The sequence below is a fragment of the Alternaria atra genome (genome assembly GCF_907166805.1).
Source record: "Alternaria atra isolate CS162 genome assembly, contig: 37, whole genome shotgun sequence".
Taxonomy (NCBI): Eukaryota; Fungi; Ascomycota; class Dothideomycetes; order Pleosporales; family Pleosporaceae; genus Alternaria; species Alternaria atra.
Window position 1 is genome coordinate 483,798 of NW_025091336.1, and position 16,027 is coordinate 499,824.

The following is a 16,027-nucleotide window of genomic DNA, read 5'->3' on the forward strand; positions in this document are numbered from 1 at the left end:
GTCTGATGTTTGTTTGATGGAGCGATGAAAGATGGATATGCAGTGACGACTTGTTGAAAATGAGTGTGAAGGATCGTATCAACGAGTCCTGGTAATGAATGGCAGCAGCTCAGCGGCTTGCGAAGAAAGAGTGACTGAAGTTCGACTTCGTGATGGAGAGTTTTGGAAAGTTGAAACCCTACCAAAGGGCGTCCCCGCCCGACTAGATAAAGCCCTCGAACAACGCTGACATCTCATTTTAATTTACTAACCTAACGCAGCGCCACGCAGGAAACTAACATGTGGAAATTTGCGCCCGGGAGGAATGGCAATAAGCTCATCTCACGATCAACTCCGCCGTCTGGACCCACCGAACACTGCAGAGAAGAGCCGGCCTCGAGCCCGCGCGCATCTCGCCTCTTGCCGGCCTTACCCCAGTGATATGCGTCTGTTGACAGACCGGCGTTTGGGGCTGAACGGGTCTGAGTTCGTTTCAGAAAAAGCTTGTGTAATGCTTGGTATGATGGGTTGAAGGGATCGTAGGTGATGAGATGCTAAGAGGAAGGATGCGCTAAATGGAGATCAAACATGAGCGAAATGAGAAGGCGGCAACACCATGAGCAAATTTGAGACGCTCTACCGAGAGCCGAGATTCATATGTCGAACACTACAAGCGGTGTTCTACGACTGATTGCTTAGTCGCACAACAATGCACTGATCGGAGAGAATGCTGCGAGTATGTTGTTTGGAGATGCGCTAGTGGTTCGGGATCCAAGGCGTTTCAAAGAAACCGCTTCGTCGCACTTCGGGACTTTTTCGGTGGGGTAATACATATGGTGGCTAACAGTGAATCTAGAACCTGTCTATTACACAAAAATACCGAGTGTGGTCCGGTGATGGTCCGGTGGATATTGTCAACTCGGTAGACATCCGTGATACCTTGAGCGACTAAACTTCTGTATGATCCCGAATTTCACCACGTCACTTCCAAACTGAACCTGGTTTGTAAACCATTGACCAGACCACAAGTACCCACACATCAACGGAACGGATGTAGGTATCGGTACGGGAGCCGCAGCACCATCAACGAGATGCTCATCTTCCAACCAGGATAAGAGCTTCCGCTACGCAGCTTGTTCGTTGGAGTAGCCATCGGCGTCCTGAACGCGTCGTCGTTGTCGTTGCCGCGAGAAAGAATCTATCGATTCTCATCCCGGAAGAGAGCGCTAGTGATTATAACCAGCATATTGTCTTTGCCTCATAGCCCTCGCGAAGACATGAGTATGATAACTATCAAGCCAAATAGAAATTGGTCAGCAAACGACTTGCGCTCGAGCGCATACTGGTCTTGCCTGAGCGCTTGCTGCAATGTGCTATTATCCCGTCTCTAGATGACCGCCACAGCCACCCAATCTCAATCTGTTGCTGTTGTTCCGGTGTTCATTCCACAACAATGCAGAAATTGTTCATTCCCGGCCCGTCTCTAATCTTCTTTTTCTCGGCCCTTGTAGCTTTCGGTTCATTTGTTAGGGCGAACAGGTAGTAACACAATTTTGAAGTGTTCTTGTTGAATCTCATCGTAAAGCCCAAGTCGCGCATAATTCGCAGGAGTAGCTCTTCATCGAGGTAGCGTGAGTTGTCAACACATGGTAATGGTAAAACAAAGAACAGCGCTGGCAAGACTGAATTGGGGGGTTCAGTCCGCGCAATGCTCTTCCTCAAAAACTCTGTGATGCGTTTCAACATCTCCCCTCGACCAACGGCATCCGGGACATAGTTGAGCACCAACGATAGAGAAATGATATCGAAGCGCTCATCATCACATGTAGGAAGTGGTCGCTCCATGAAATCCTGTTTTTCGATGCCTGGGCCCTGGCTGTTCAGATCAATCCTCGTCATGTCGATGGCGCTTGAGTACTTCGAAATCTCATTTTTGGTCGATAGAGCTCCAACCTCGAGGCATCTGAGTTCGGCGTTGCCAGCACTGCGACGGCCTCGTGCTTTCGAGTCCAAGACTTTGGATCGTTCGAGCCATTCGACTAACAACTTGCTAGAATCACCTCCTCTGTCTTTCGCCTGGCCTTGCTTGCTTGCAGCTTGATAAGTCTTGATTCCCCCATTCTTCTCAATAGCTCGCGCAATTTCTTCAGCTAAGTTTGCATCCCCCTTCTTTAAAGCTGCTGCATGCTCCTTCTGTAGTCGGTGATGGGTCCGAATGATAGTCCTGGAGCGCTCAGAGGTCATCCGCTCTTTCGGTCTGCTGATCGGTGGGCGACCATGCGATATTGTCTTTTGGCGCTTTTTGACGGCCATGATTTTTCTGGTGTCGCAATCACATGGCTAAGATAAAGTGATGGTTGAGAGGCGCCCAGAGTTCAGATGCAAGGATTTGACGCTAGTGCGTTAGCGTGCTTTGTTCCCACAGACGACTTTCGTTTGGAGCAAAAACCACAACTTTTCGACTGCGACTCTCGACACTAACACCAGGACCAACCAAACCGCCAAAATGGGACCCAAGGCCGTATCCAAGAGTACGTCTACGCAAATACCGCAACCGCGAAATCGAGGAGGAGCATACAAGTCGCAAAGTGGCACCGGACCGTGGCAGCAGCCTGTCGGAAAGGGAACTTTGCGAATGCGCCTCGATCAGCTACCCTCAATTTGCGCTCATGGCTAACATCAATCGCAGCCCCTACCAAGACTGGCAAGCAGGCCAACGCTGCTGCCAAAGCGGCTCTCCGTGGCGTAAGCCTCCCTTGATCCTCTTGAGTCGTGTCAGAAACATACCTCTGACGGGCTGTACTTCTCGTGTGATGGGCACAATTAACGAGATGACAGTCGTATGCGAACAAGAAGCGCGCGATCAGGAAGAACACCAGCTTCCACCGGTATGCCCAACCCCAATACAAAAAAGTTTTGCCTGCTAACCCGTCCCAGCCCCAAGACCCTCGAGCTGTCCCGCGCCGGCAAGTACCCTCGCAAGTCGGTCCCCCATGCCCCCCGCATGGACGCTGAGAAGGTCCTCATCCACCCTCTCAACACCGAGTCCGCCATGAAGAAGATTGAGGAGAACAACACCCTCGTCTTCATCTGCAACGTCAAGGCCAACAAGCGCCAAATCGCCGCCGCCCTCAAGAAGCAGTACGACGTCAGCTGTGTCAAGATCAACACCCTGATCCGCCCCGACGGCTCAAAGAAGGCTTTCTGCCGCCTCACCGCCGATGTCGATGCTCTCGACATTGCGGCCACCAAGCTCGCCATCGTTTAAAGAGGTGGTCTCTGTAAAAAGGGAAGGCATGGTCATGATAGGGTCTGGTTATACCCGGCAATGGAAAAGCGATGTATTATGCATGGCGGGCGTTCATGGGATAAACGTAGTCACGGTGACTCGAATGAATCAGATTTCCACATGACGCCAATATTGAACTTGGTCCTCAATCATCTCATTGTCCTTGAGTTGTGATGTCTTGTTATCAACCGTGATTGCAGTGCATACATTGTGAATTGATCTTGCAGATACGCAAACATTCGTCACCCATGATCAATTTGCTGGTACGACTTGTGATGCCAATACTGCGCTCAGTCTATATCTATCGTACATCTCGTTTCTTCATTCCTAATACCATGCACTAAACATTTCCCGCCATGCGGTGTTGTACAGGTCGTTATATCCCCTCGTTATCATACACATGCGTCCCCGTCATCTTCTCATCCCAGGTACTTCGACCACATGTTTCCCATTTCCCAAGCACCTCCTACATGTCATCTCCCGATCATCTCTATCCCCTCAACCTCTCCAACTCCCTCAGTACAACCATATTCGCATCCAAGAACCTATCCACACACTGCCTCATACACGGCTCCTCGTATTTATCCAATTTGCCCGCTTTGACGGTACCCGCGGGGATGCATTTGCGGAAACATGTGTCGGTTAGGGAGTGTATCGCTATATTCAATCACACAATACGTTAGCCAGTGGTTACACTTCGTACGCGCTCGAGATGAGCGGGTGTAGAATAGAGGAAGGCGACAGAGGGGAGTAATGAGATGTAGAGAGGAATGGTGAAGAAGGGGGAAGGGGGGGTGAATAGAGAGGAAAGCCATACAAGATTGGATCCTGGCCTTCTGACCCTCGTTCATAGCGAACTGCTGGAGTTCTTGCTTGTCGCGGTCGGATAGCTTGCTTAGGTCTGCATTAGCGATGCCGCCTCCTAGAGAATCCATGATGTTTTTGTGAAGGATTTGATCGCGAGAGTCTTTTGGCGTGTGCCGTAAGGGTGTGTAGGGGCCGGATGTAGACGTTTTGAGGGTTTGCGTGGCTGTTACAGGCGTTGGCTGTGGTTTTTTACTGGATTGACGTACTTGAAGCTTTGCGCATCGGAGGTTCTGCGGTGAAGAGACCGATAGGTGTTAGTCAGCTTTTGCAGTGAGAAGGGTCAACTATTTGAACTTGGTATTTCCTCAGCACACGTTGCTTGATTATTAGAGTTTTTGTTGACAGTTTTAGGAGTGTCGAGTATATATAAATGTGATTATGGTGAAATATGCCGGGACGGAAACGAGAGAAACACAAGATGCACAACAGAGGCTCAGCCCCTTGACTTTGGTATCCTCGTCCTCACAACATACTCTCGAACAATATGTTTTCCGTCCTCACTTCGTCTTACCAATCTTGGCCTATCGTACACACCTGCTACCTCCATCTTGTCTGCGCCTGTCCTAGAAGCCGTGGCACCGTCAACATAGAACAAAAAGTACGGCCAACTGCCCGCCTTCTCAGACTTGAACACTCTAACCTTTGAGATCCATTTATTCCCACCCAACTGCCTCTTATGTTGCATGAGAAAGTACCCAGCCCATCGCCCAACAGGAATTCCTAGCAAGGCTTTCCCCGCATCCGACTCCATATCGAACTCATGTCCTGGCCAGCCTTCCACGTCCTCTTTCGGTGGATTCAACGTACCCAACGCACGCTTAATGTGTTGATTCGTCTCCTTGTTGATAATCATCGTAACAAAGAGATACCTAATATTTTGCAAACTCTCCGCATCACCGTGTACACGATTCCAAAATGCCCACGCGATATCCGAGACGCTGCGTATAGCAGGGAGTTCGTCGACACTCGGGGCGCGTCTCCAGAGGCGACGCGCAGCTTTAGCAGCGGAAGAGAGGTTGATAGCATATACTGCGCCTGCGTCTACGTTGACACCGATTGTGTGCTCGGCGCCAGTGACCCGGTATTCCTTGTCGCAGACGTCATATCGTTGATCGGCTCTCAAGGGCATCTTGCCATCATCGCCTTTCTTCACAGCTGGGCTGTCAAAGTGCTCGATTAGGAAACATTGGTTTGGGCCGCCTTGACTCTTCGGCTTGGTCCCGATGCTTAGGTCGCCAAAAGCTTTCTTCAGTATGTTTCCGCTTGAGCTGTCGAAATTGCATTCGGGATCTGCTTGTTTGGCGAGGGCATCGGTGGCGTCGTTGTAGCCCCACTCACGTAACTTGTCAATGAGGTCGCCATCGAAGGGGCTCTCGGCGCTGGCGCCTAGATCGTAAAGAGTTGCGGCTTCGGCGTCGCTGGCTTTCATGCCTCTAAGGAGCTTTGCGCCTCGGGCCACGGTCTGTTTCCATGAATCGTCGTCGGCTGTTGTGACTGGACCATCGATGTGATTGTCATTGGCGAAGGTAAGGTTATGTTCGGAGCCGATAGTAAAATTGGGAAGATTGTTCGGGACAGCGAGGACTAGAGCGGAACTTGCAAATAAAAGTAGAAATCTCATTGAAGGCGATGTGCAGTGAGTGTATGACCTGAGTAAGTCGGACAGACCCTGCATAGAGTCGCGGGTAGGCGATCCAGGTAAGTTCGTATAAGCAACGTAAGCAAAGGTCAGTGTAGCAGTAGGTGAAAAAGGAATGTGAAGTACGGTCTAACCTCGATCTGGGCCAACTTCACTGTAAAACCCTATAGACCTCAGACTCACTTGATGATATACATTGTAGTATGAGTAGCTGATGCTGAAACAGCCTGCCCAACATAAAGAGAACTGCAACAAAAAACGCCATGCTTATTACCTCTGGATATCAAATCCTTAACGAAATGAAAACATATTACTAGACAACTTTTTTTTTCCATCCAACATTGTCGTGATCTTGACGTCTTCGTTTCTAAGCCCCAATCATCTCTTTAGGTAGACATGCAAAAACAGTGCTGACAATAGCCATGATAGTGCTGACGACAATCAACACCCAATTCATCGTCTTCTCTCCGCTAGATATCTCTTTTCCAAACAACTTCAGATGAAACGCCAAAGGAAGGATAATACAAATGCTGAAGCAGGCGACACTGCCGAGAAGCGTCATGATGCGATCGAACGAAGGGAAGATGATGGCGATGACAACAAATATGACGATAGTGACGATGCGAAGGGTGATCTTTAGCGCCCCCCGAGTAAGGCCACTCATGCCATCGATGGATGAAGACATGGCCAGAGAGCGCGTGTCCAGACCGAAGAGAACCTCCAGCGTGCTGACAATAGGCCTTGCGTTAAGCGGAATCTTGGTTAATGGAATGATGGCGATACAGATGGCAATAAAAACGGAGATGCCTGGAGGAAAGCCAGGAGTCAGGAATATGTTGCTTGTCACTTCCTCCTTGACACCGTCTCCGAACATGAGGATACCCGCGCAGGCCATACCAACGTCGATGAGGTAGGTGAAGATGTAGGTGACGTTGACTGCTTTCCTGTACTTGTACGGATGTCGCATGTCACGGTAGATGTTCGGGAAGACAGAATGACCACCCCAAGGAGACATGAGAAGGCCAATAGAGAGCGGTACGGTAAGCCAGTTGTCTGGGAATAGGTACTGAGTAGCTGGCTGGCGAATGGATCCAGGGGCCTCAGGTTTGGCGAGCCCGTCGATCCAGATGGCGAGTGTGACTACTTTCTGTTAGCCTACGGAGATGGTGTGCATAGTTTTTGACTCACTTCCAAAGCAGGACATTACACCCAGAATAGATGTGAAAGACAAGAAGCGCAGGGGTAGGAAGCTCAGTGGTATCAATATCAACCCACAGACAATCTTCCACTGGAAGACGTCCCAACCGGGAATGAGAGCGTCCATGCTGTCAGCGAAGAGGACGACTAATGCGACACATGCTGCTAGTAACTCCAAAGAGAACAGAATGCTAGTGGCCACTCGTGCTTTGGTTCCAAAGGAGACATATGCAAGATCAGCGAAGGTGATGAGGGAACCATCAACATCGAGACATTTGGCAAGTAGCTTTGCAGTATAGCCGGTCACTACAGCCGACCACGCCAGGAAAACCATACCTATCAGCCATCCAGAGTACTTGAGCGCAAGTGGCAGCGTGAGCAGCCCAACACCGACCAAGACGTTGACCGAATTGAATATCGTCTGTGGTAGGGTTGATTGACCAACGACTACGTTGATGATGTGCCCGTCTTCTTCGACCTGCTTGACCAAGAGTGGTTCTCGTTCTTGTTCTGGCTCTGCGACGCCCTTCAGTTGTTGCTCTGTGAAGAGGCGGCCAGCATGGCGCATGGACGACTCGTTCACGCGCGAACTCAGACTGCCATATCCCGTGCCATAGCTGGCTCCGAAAGGTGAGGATAGCGAGGGCTCGATCTGGAATATGCTCGACCCTCTCCCTCTCAGACGCTGTTCGACGGTATTGGGCAGCAATTGCGTCCGCTCCGTTGCGCCCTGCTCCTCGTCTGTTATGGCATTGTCGGATGCGCGTCGTCCGCCTTCTTGAAGCGCCTGTCGCAGGGCGGATCGTTGGTCTGGCACTGGCGTCGGAAGGCCGCTGCGTGAGAAGTCGGACTCTTCTGTATCGTCGCCGTCTTCGTCCTCGATACGGAAGGAGGGTCGCACGGGTGTGATTTCGAAGAAGCCTGCTGCACGCTGCCACGACCGCGCAAAGTTGTTGATGCTGTTGACGCCTCCGACCTCGCCCAATGCGCTAATCTGTTGTCCTACTGAAGATCTGCCGTCTGTTAGCTCAGGTGTGTCGCGAAAAGCACGATATGCTCACCTTCGTCTTCGTAATTCGCCAACCGTGCCAGTCCACCTCCCCGTGCCTGCATTACTCTCTCCGCTTGGCCGCCTCGAGAGCTCGTCCCATTGTATGTGGCTTTCCGTGTCCGAGTCGATTGACGGGCGGTTGGCCGACTCGTAGGCGTCCCAGGTGGATGGTTGCTTCCCTCTGTTATCCATGGTGAGTAGCGGCAGTCACGATAGACAAAGAAGGCACGACCAAAAAGTGCATGTGCAGCAGGACAGGCGACGTGAAGTATAAAACTCGTTGATTCAAACCCTGCAGGGAGGCGGGAGCTACTTGAATCGATAGCTGGCTATCGTCGGGATGAGATTGCGCGTTGGGGATTGCGGGTGATAGCCGCTATCCATGACCGTCCTGATTATATAAAGAAGCGCCGAGCATGGCACTTCTCCCATAGAAAGACGGAGAAGCGCAAGATGGCTATCACGAGGATATCATGCAGCCCCGCAGGTCTGCCGTCATAGCTGCCCACAGCCGGAGCTACCCAAGGCACGAGTCTGATAACGGGGCATTGCAGCTGCTTCATGCCCGTTGCCCGCTTAGTGGCCATGCAAGCGAGCCTGTGTCAGCCTCCTGTTCGTGCCCCATGGTGAATTGTGCTGCCTTACTGCCTTGCGAGCACAGTCATAGACCAATAAATTCACATAAGCCCAGCTGGCTGCCCTTTCACTCTACACTTCTTCACACAGCCAAGGCGCGTTGTAGTAAAGGCTGCATAGGTTGACACTCTCCACCCTCCTCCCGCCGCCAGTCGGCAGCTACGTCGCTTGTTCTTGCCCCTCGCTGAACAAGAAAATCTCTCGACCCCACCAACACCAAACTCTCACATCGACAACACCGCCGCGACCATGTCGTCCGGGAAGAACGAGCAGCCCAATGAGGCCGAGAAGAACATTGAGATCTGGAAGGTCAAGAAGCTGATTAAGCGTCTTGAAGCCGCTCGCGGAAATGGCACATCCATGATTTCCCTCATTATCCGTATGTGACACCTGCACGCTTGCGCAGGCGCCAGCGACTGACCATGTATAGCCCCTAAGGACCAGGTTTCTCGCGCTGCGAAGATGTTGGCTGAAGAATTCGTGCGTCTTCTCCCCCTTCTGCGCCGTAACCAAAACTAATTTTCCTAGGGTACTGCCTCCAACATCAAGTCGCGCGTCAACCGTCTCTCCGTCCTTTCGGCCATTACCTCGACCCAGCAGCGTCTCAAGCTCTACTCCAAGGTCCCGCCCAATGGCCTCGTTGTCTACTGTGGTGAAATCATCACCGCAGAAGGCAAGGAGCGCAAGATCAACATCGACTTCGAGCCCTTCAAGCCCATCAACACGTCGCTATACCTTTGCGACAACAAATTCCATACCGAGGCACTGAGCGAGCTGCTCGAATCCGACCAGAAGTTTGGCTTCATCATCATGGACGGAAACGGTGCGCTCTTTGGCACCCTGTCAGGAAACACTCGTGAGATTGTCCACAAGTGAGTGCGACCAACACATCTTGACATGCAAGGAAACTAACAGATACAGGTTCTCAGTCGACCTTCCCAAGAAGCACGGTCGTGGTGGTCAATCCGCTCTGCGTTTCGCCCGTCTCCGTGAAGAAAAGCGCCACAACTACGTCCGCAAGGTCGCCGAACTGGCTGTACAGAACTTCATCACCGCCGACAAGGTTAACGTAGCTGGTATTATTCTCGCTGGTTCCGCCGACTTCAAAAACGACCTCAACCAGTCCGACCTTTTCGACAACCGTCTGCAGTCCAAGGTCATCAAGGTCGTCGACGTATCTTACGGAGGCGAGAACGGTTTCAACCAGGCCATTGAGTTAGCTGGCGAGACTCTTAGCAACGTCAAGTTTATCCAGGAGAAGAAGCTCATCAACGAGTACTTCGACCACATCTCCAAGGACTCTGGCAAGGTCTGCTACGGTATCGACGACACCCTGAAGGCTCTTGAGGCTGGTGCTGCAGAGACCTTGATCGTCTTCGAGAACTTGGAGATTACTCGCTGGGTTCTGAAGAGCTCTGCAGGTTCTGAGATTATCCTCCACACCACCAAGGCGCAAGAAGAGGACCGAAGCATTTTCATGGACAAGGAGACCGGTCAAGAGATGGAAGTCATCGACCAAGGCTCCATGCTTGAGTGGCTCGCCGAGAAATATCGTGACTTTGGTGCCAATCTCGAGTTCGTTTCCGACCGTTCTTCCGAGGGCAACCAGTTCGTCAAGGGCTTTGGTGGTATCGGCGCCATTCTCCGCTACGCTCTCAACTTTGAACAACTCGCCGATTTCGACGATGATGAAGATGAATTCTACGATGATTGACGGTTGTGCGCCCTCGCTGACTGCGAGGTAGCGTCCCCACTCGCTTCGAGTGACGGAACGTCCGCTACCCGCGTGATAAGTCAAAACGACGTGTCCGAGATCAAGGCTGGAGTAGTCGAAGCAACGACGCTTCGCCTTTCCAGATTGTAAGATGGGAGTGCCTACGGAGGGTTTGCAATGTATGTTAGAATCTTTCTACCAATAAGCTCCTACTAATACTCCCAAGGTCGACCAACACCATTCTTACCACGACCCGCTCTCGCTTGCACAAAGAGGCAGCAGCCTCAATCAGGCTTGACCTCTCCAAACCTCGGTCTGAAAAGCTCTATCTTAGCTACAACAAGGACTAGAAAGCATAGGGATCCCGAAGGATGGCTATCGTCAATCGTCGATTGCGAACCTCTTGAAAAGTAGTCCTTGACGGAAGAAGGATAGGCAGATTGTTCGCTCAGAAACGTGTCAGCTCGTCGCTCGCTCAACTTTAGCTGAATGAAAAATTGCTTTATATATTGCTCGACCACTAGTGAAGATACGCTTGAGGCTCTGTGCTGTGTACTTGATTCGCTACTCGAACCGCTCCTGGTCCTTACAATAGGGCGTAACACGCCCCATGGGGATGTACAAATTAGCGTTTGTTTTTGCTAGCGCCGATACCGGGTTCCGACGTCATTCCGAGTCTAGTGAACGATCAATCCAAATGCTTTATGTACTTGCGTACCTTTCAAAACTTCAAAGGTCACAACAGAATATGGCAGAAGAAAAGAGACCTACCGTAGCCTTCCTGGGCCCAGAAGGTAGCTATACACACCAAGTGAGTTATTTCACAGTATTACAGTTCTCATGTTTGAGCTTTTCTCCTTCAGTTTCGTCTTCTCATTTGAGCATGACTCGTCACATGTTCGTCCCCTATCCGTACTAAATTCTCCTCATTGGAATGATGAAATACTTTTCTCCTTTTCTTTCTCCCCAACTCATTCAAATCAACATCTCCCAACACATATCCCCACATTCATCTAACCACTCTCCCACAGGCAGCTCTAGACGCCTTTCCCCCGACATCAACACCCCCGGTAACGCTAACTCCCGATATCACAATCGAGGATGTCTTCTCCGCCGTCCAATCCGGCACCGCATACCGGGGCGTCGTCCCCTTTGAAAACAGCTCAAACGGCAGCGTAGTCTTCACTCTCGACCTCTTCGCCGACCTAAACAACAAGTATCCCGATATCCTTGTTTGTGGCGAGGCTTATGTGGATGTCAAACACTGTTTGTTGGGTTACTCGCCTGGAACTCCTACCACAACCACGCAAGATGGAGAAGATGGCAAAGCTACCAAAGACTACGGAAAAGAAGAATTCTCACACATTAAAAAACTCTACTCCCACCCCCAAGCCTGGGGCCAATGCAAGTCCTTCCTCACACGTTACCTCAAGACGGCCGAACGCCACGACGTGAGTTCCACGAGCAAAGCCGCCGAAATCGCTAGTCGGGATAAGAGCGGCGAGTCGGCTGCATTATCTAGTTTCATCGCTGCAGAGCTATTTGGGCTGGACGTCTTGGCAAAAGAAATCAACGATAAGAAGGGGAATAGTACGCGGTTTTTCGTCATACGGAGGAAAGAGTCGACTACAACATCATCATCATCATCATCATCATCATCATCATCATCATCATCATCATCATCATCCCACACCCACCACAACTGCAACTACTACTAGTACAACCGCAAAGCCAAAGTCGGATGGAGAGAATTGGAAGTCACTCATCACTTTTACGATTGAGCATTCTAATCCTGGTGCGTTGGCCAACTGCCTTACCGTCTTCTCCTCGCATGGCATCAATTTGACGAGTATAAATACACGGCCGAGTGGAGTGAGGAATTGGCATTATGTCTTTTTTGTGGAATTCAAAGGGAGGAAAACAGACGATGGACAAGGGGAGGTGAATGCAGCGCTGGGGGAATTGAATAAAGTGTGTAGGGGGTGGAGGTGGTTGGGGAGTTGGGAGAATAGGTTAGGTGACGAAGGGGAAGAGGATTGAGTGAATAAGGGAACGATGTAGGAAGGAGACGGAAGAAAGTGGGTAAGGAGGCTACAGGACAACAAGATAGACTGGAAGGATGGATTTGTAAGAGTCGATTCTTTCCTCTCAGAGTGGTCTCTAGACGCGATATGCATTGAGATGTTACATAGATCACGTCTACACCCCTTAAGGGCACAGAAAATGTGGAAAAGCTCATTCCCATGTTCTTCGTTTACGAATCAACTCGCTAGTCCACCAGAAACATAGCCCGGCGTAGATCTAGTTCTCCCTCTTGTACGTATCCCAGCTTAACGCTGTTTACATATCTATCCTAGCAGCCATTCCCGCAACAGTCTTTACGCCTGCTTTGTCCGGTCAGGAAGGGGCTTGTCCTCCTTGGGAGCCCTCCACTCCTTGACAAAAGGCAAGAAGTCAGGCTGACCGGGAATGTATTTCCTTAGCACTTCAGGGACAACGAAACCTTCAGGCGTCTGGTAGTTCTCGAGGATGCAGCAGAGTGTTCGTTCGGTTGCGCAAACTGTTACGGAACGTGTTAGCTTTCATGATTTCCACCCTCACCGCAAAGAGAGAGATAATAATTGGGGAGTAAACTTACGAGTACCGTTGAGTGCGTGAACATACTCCTTACGAGTCGCATTCAGCTTCTTGATACCATGTCTGATCTCCAGCTCGCGAGTCTGGTAGTCGGTACAGTTGGAAATGGAAACGAGTTCCTTGTACTCTCCACCACCTGTGACGGGGAACCAAGCCTCCAGATCGCGCTTCATCGAGGCAGCATTGTTCAGCGCTCCAGAGACAATGGCAACAACCTGGTAAGGCAGACCCAGGCTCTGGTAGAACTCCTCTGAGTTGGCCAACATCTCGTCGAAAGCTTCCCATGACTTCTCAGGGTTTGTAAGGAGGAATTGCTCAACCTTTTCGAACTGGTGTATCCGGAAGATTCCCCATGCGTCTTTGCCGTGCGAACCAGCTTCTTTTCGGAAGTTTGTTGAGTAGCCGGCGTACTTGATGGGTAGTTCTTTGTCGTGTAGCCACTCCTCCGAATGAAGGGCGGAGATGGGTTGTTCTGAGGTGGCAATGAGGTACTTGTCGGTCTCCGGCTTGTCCTTGCTCTCAGTGACCTTGTATAGTTCCTCGTCGAAATCAGACAGTTGCGCTGTCTTGGCCATTTGATCGCGGAGCATGAAGAAGGGTGGTTGGTTGGGTGTGAAACCTTTGCTAAACTGTGAGAGCATCAAGTCAGTACAGCGCTCTTCAAAACCCGGCTCTTTACACACGTACCAGGAACTCCAGACCGTAGTTGATCAGCGCTTGGTTGAGGAATACACCGTATCCAGTCAGGCAGTATCCTCTGTGACCAACAATCTTAGTACCTCTCTCCGGGTCATACCCATTCAACCGCGCAAGTACACCATGATGTGGGATGCCATCTTGCTTGAACTCTGCCTTCCTTCCCTCAGGGGCCCACGTCTTCTGAACCGCATTGTTGTCCTCGTTATCGCTAACCGGAACATCTTTGTACACGTAGTTTCCAACCGTCTTTGCCTTTGCGTGCAGCTTGGCCAGCTTCTCAGCTGCCTCAGTCTCCTTTTCCTTCTTCTCGGCCTCTAGTTTCTTCTTCTCCTCGAGCAGTTCTGAAGCGTCTTCCTTGGCCTTCTTCTTAGCACCGATGTTCTTCTGGACCGCGTTTATCTTGGAACCGAACTGGGTAGCATCGTATTGTGTGCGACGGTGATCTTCAAAGTCTGCAATGATCTCGTCGACGATTTCTACAGGCGCGCATCGCTTTTTCTGGGACTCGCGGATTTTCTGGTCGTAGGATTAGCGTTGGCACAAGATCAAAGGTCGCGCGAGATAGAGTGGAGAAACACTTACTTCTGGGTCGCCGCCGCGCTCCTTGATGAAGTCGTTTCTGTTGTAGGCACAAATGTTAGTCCATATCTCTTCTTGTCCTATCGTCTTCCCCAATTTCGCTCCACACTCTCCATCTCTACCTCCTTCAAGTGCAGCCCCTCCAACCCAAACTCCAGCGCGTGCGCATTCAAGCAACCCACACTTTCCTGTCGTGGAAAAACAAGCAACTTACATATCGAGCATCTTGTCTGTCTCTCAGTGAACGTAAGCTGAGCAGAATTGATCGTATGTGGTGGTGTGTAGTCTCGTATAGAGAAGATGTTCAAAACGCGGGACTCATCAGTGTCCCGCACCGCACTCAAACAACCGACAGGGATTAGATTGAGCGACCCGCACTAGAGCCAAAAAGGATGAAGCTTGGCGCTTACCACTTTGGCTGCGATACACGGGGATTGAAAGTACTGTACTCGACGGATGTACTGCAAACCTGCCCTTTTAGGAAGGTAGAATAAATGACGTACATACTGATACCAGCACAGATACATGTTCGAGATAAAACACCCTTCGAGCCAGACTCTTGAGAGAAAGAGGAACGATAAAGCGTGTCTCGCAGAGCCTCAAAGCTCAAACTACCAAATACAGTAGGCTGCACAGACTGCACAGAATTGCCGTTGAAACCAGTGGCTTTTCTGTCAAAGCTTCAGAGCTTCCTAATCAAGGTCTGTGGGTAGGATGGTGGGTGGTGGTCGGTGCATTCGCAAGCCAGCACGAGGCATGTGGAGCAACTTTTGCGAATCGAGAACACAGCGTTGACAAACAGTTCTGTCAGAGCAGTCGTGCACACACAATAAAGTTGGACACGAATCGTATACCGTCTATTGTTGAAAGTAACGTAAAGTGATACGTAGTACTGCAGCCGTAAAACATCGTGAGTGAGAACCAGGTTAAACCCAGGATACCAGTAAAAAACGCCTGTTACACCGCCGCTCATACCATTACGCCATTACATACTGTTTCTTTCCATGAGGATAGTGAAAAGCCGGAACCCATTAAAGAGATGTCGTTCGCAACAAGTCATCCGCCGTCTATGCCATCTACACCAAACTAGATGAAAGTATACCGCCTCTTACGTCTTCTTGAGCATGTTCGTCAGATGATCGAATGGATGCTTCAAGAGATGCGTGCTGCTTCGCCGCTTCTTCTCTGTCTTCGCGCTCCTTCTGGGGAGCTGCGTATTTGTCCACGCCGACACCTTGGTAGAAGCGCTCATGTTAGTCAAGAATCTTGCAATTACATGACTATACATTTGCTGCCGCCAGCAGGCTCACCAGGGTTCTGGGACCGCTCCACCTCGGCAATTATGAGCTCGAAAGCCTTTTGTACGTTCTCGTTGTAGCGCGCGCTGGCTTCGGTCCAGGCACACTTGAACTCTGCGGCGAGGGCGCGACCGTCTTCGGGCGTGACTTGGCGTTGCTCGGGACGCAGGTCAGACTTGTTGCCGACGATGACAAGGGGAACCCATTCGACGGCCTAAAATGACGGGTGGTTAGACAGTGGCGCTGACAATGGCACGTGTCAAACTTACAAGGTGGTTCAGGATCTTATCGCGAATGATACGCGCCATTTCAAAGCTCTGCTTGGAGGCGACCGAGTAGACAATCATATAGCCATGGATGCCAATAAAGTGCTTCGAGTTGAGAATACTGTATTCATCCTGGAAGACAGTACCCGAGTCAGCGGGTTCCTCAAACAAGGCCT

The 16,027-nt window shown here is 50.7% G+C and overlaps 7 protein-coding genes across 7 annotated transcripts; 4 read left to right on the top strand and 3 right to left on the bottom strand.

The window, feature by feature from the left end:
* Positions 1-1,419: 1,419 nt before the first annotated feature.
* On the bottom strand, positions 1,420-2,292 carry ALTATR162_LOCUS11887 (uncharacterized protein; the record flags this gene model as incomplete). The annotated part of the gene is made up of 1 exon (XM_043319531.1): positions 1,420-2,292. One exon carries the CDS (start codon positions 2,290-2,292, stop codon positions 1,420-1,422), a length of 873 nt encoding a protein of 290 aa, XP_043175466.1.
* Positions 2,293-2,485: 193 nt separating this feature from the next.
* ALTATR162_LOCUS11888 (uncharacterized protein) lies at positions 2,486-3,247 on the top strand (the record flags this gene model as incomplete). Its single annotated transcript, XM_043319532.1, has 4 exons — positions 2,486-2,510; positions 2,669-2,724; positions 2,818-2,867; positions 2,917-3,247. The coding sequence occupies 4 exons, from the start codon at positions 2,486-2,488 to the stop codon at positions 3,245-3,247; spliced, it is 462 nt and encodes a 153-aa protein (XP_043175467.1).
* Positions 3,248-4,568: 1,321 nt separating this feature from the next.
* On the bottom strand, positions 4,569-5,756 carry ALTATR162_LOCUS11889 (uncharacterized protein; the record flags this gene model as incomplete). The annotated part of the gene is made up of 1 exon (XM_043319533.1): positions 4,569-5,756. The coding sequence occupies one exon, from the start codon at positions 5,754-5,756 to the stop codon at positions 4,569-4,571; it is 1,188 nt and encodes a 395-aa protein (XP_043175468.1).
* Positions 5,757-6,141: 385 nt separating this feature from the next.
* Positions 6,142-8,214, bottom strand: ALTATR162_LOCUS11890 (uncharacterized protein; the record flags this gene model as incomplete). The annotated part of the gene is made up of 3 exons (XM_043319534.1): positions 6,142-6,914; positions 6,963-7,984; positions 8,033-8,214. The coding sequence occupies 3 exons, from the start codon at positions 8,212-8,214 to the stop codon at positions 6,142-6,144; spliced, it is 1,977 nt and encodes a 658-aa protein (XP_043175469.1).
* A 693-nt stretch (positions 8,215-8,907) lies between these two features.
* On the top strand, positions 8,908-10,372 carry ALTATR162_LOCUS11891 (uncharacterized protein; the record flags this gene model as incomplete). The annotated part of the gene is made up of 4 exons (XM_043319535.1): positions 8,908-9,037; positions 9,089-9,138; positions 9,187-9,530; positions 9,580-10,372. The coding sequence occupies 4 exons, from the start codon at positions 8,908-8,910 to the stop codon at positions 10,370-10,372; spliced, it is 1,317 nt and encodes a 438-aa protein (XP_043175470.1).
* A 151-nt stretch (positions 10,373-10,523) lies between these two features.
* On the top strand, positions 10,524-10,786 carry ALTATR162_LOCUS11892 (uncharacterized protein; the record flags this gene model as incomplete). Its single annotated transcript, XM_043319536.1, has 2 exons — positions 10,524-10,551; positions 10,599-10,786. 2 exons carry the CDS (start codon positions 10,524-10,526, stop codon positions 10,784-10,786), a joined length of 216 nt encoding a protein of 71 aa, XP_043175471.1.
* Positions 10,787-11,120: 334 nt separating this feature from the next.
* Positions 11,121-12,645, top strand: ALTATR162_LOCUS11893 (uncharacterized protein; the record flags this gene model as incomplete). Its single annotated transcript, XM_043319537.1, has 3 exons — positions 11,121-11,183; positions 11,404-11,962; positions 12,593-12,645. The coding sequence occupies 3 exons, from the start codon at positions 11,121-11,123 to the stop codon at positions 12,643-12,645; spliced, it is 675 nt and encodes a 224-aa protein (XP_043175472.1).
* Between the last annotated feature and the right edge of the window lie 3,382 nt (positions 12,646-16,027).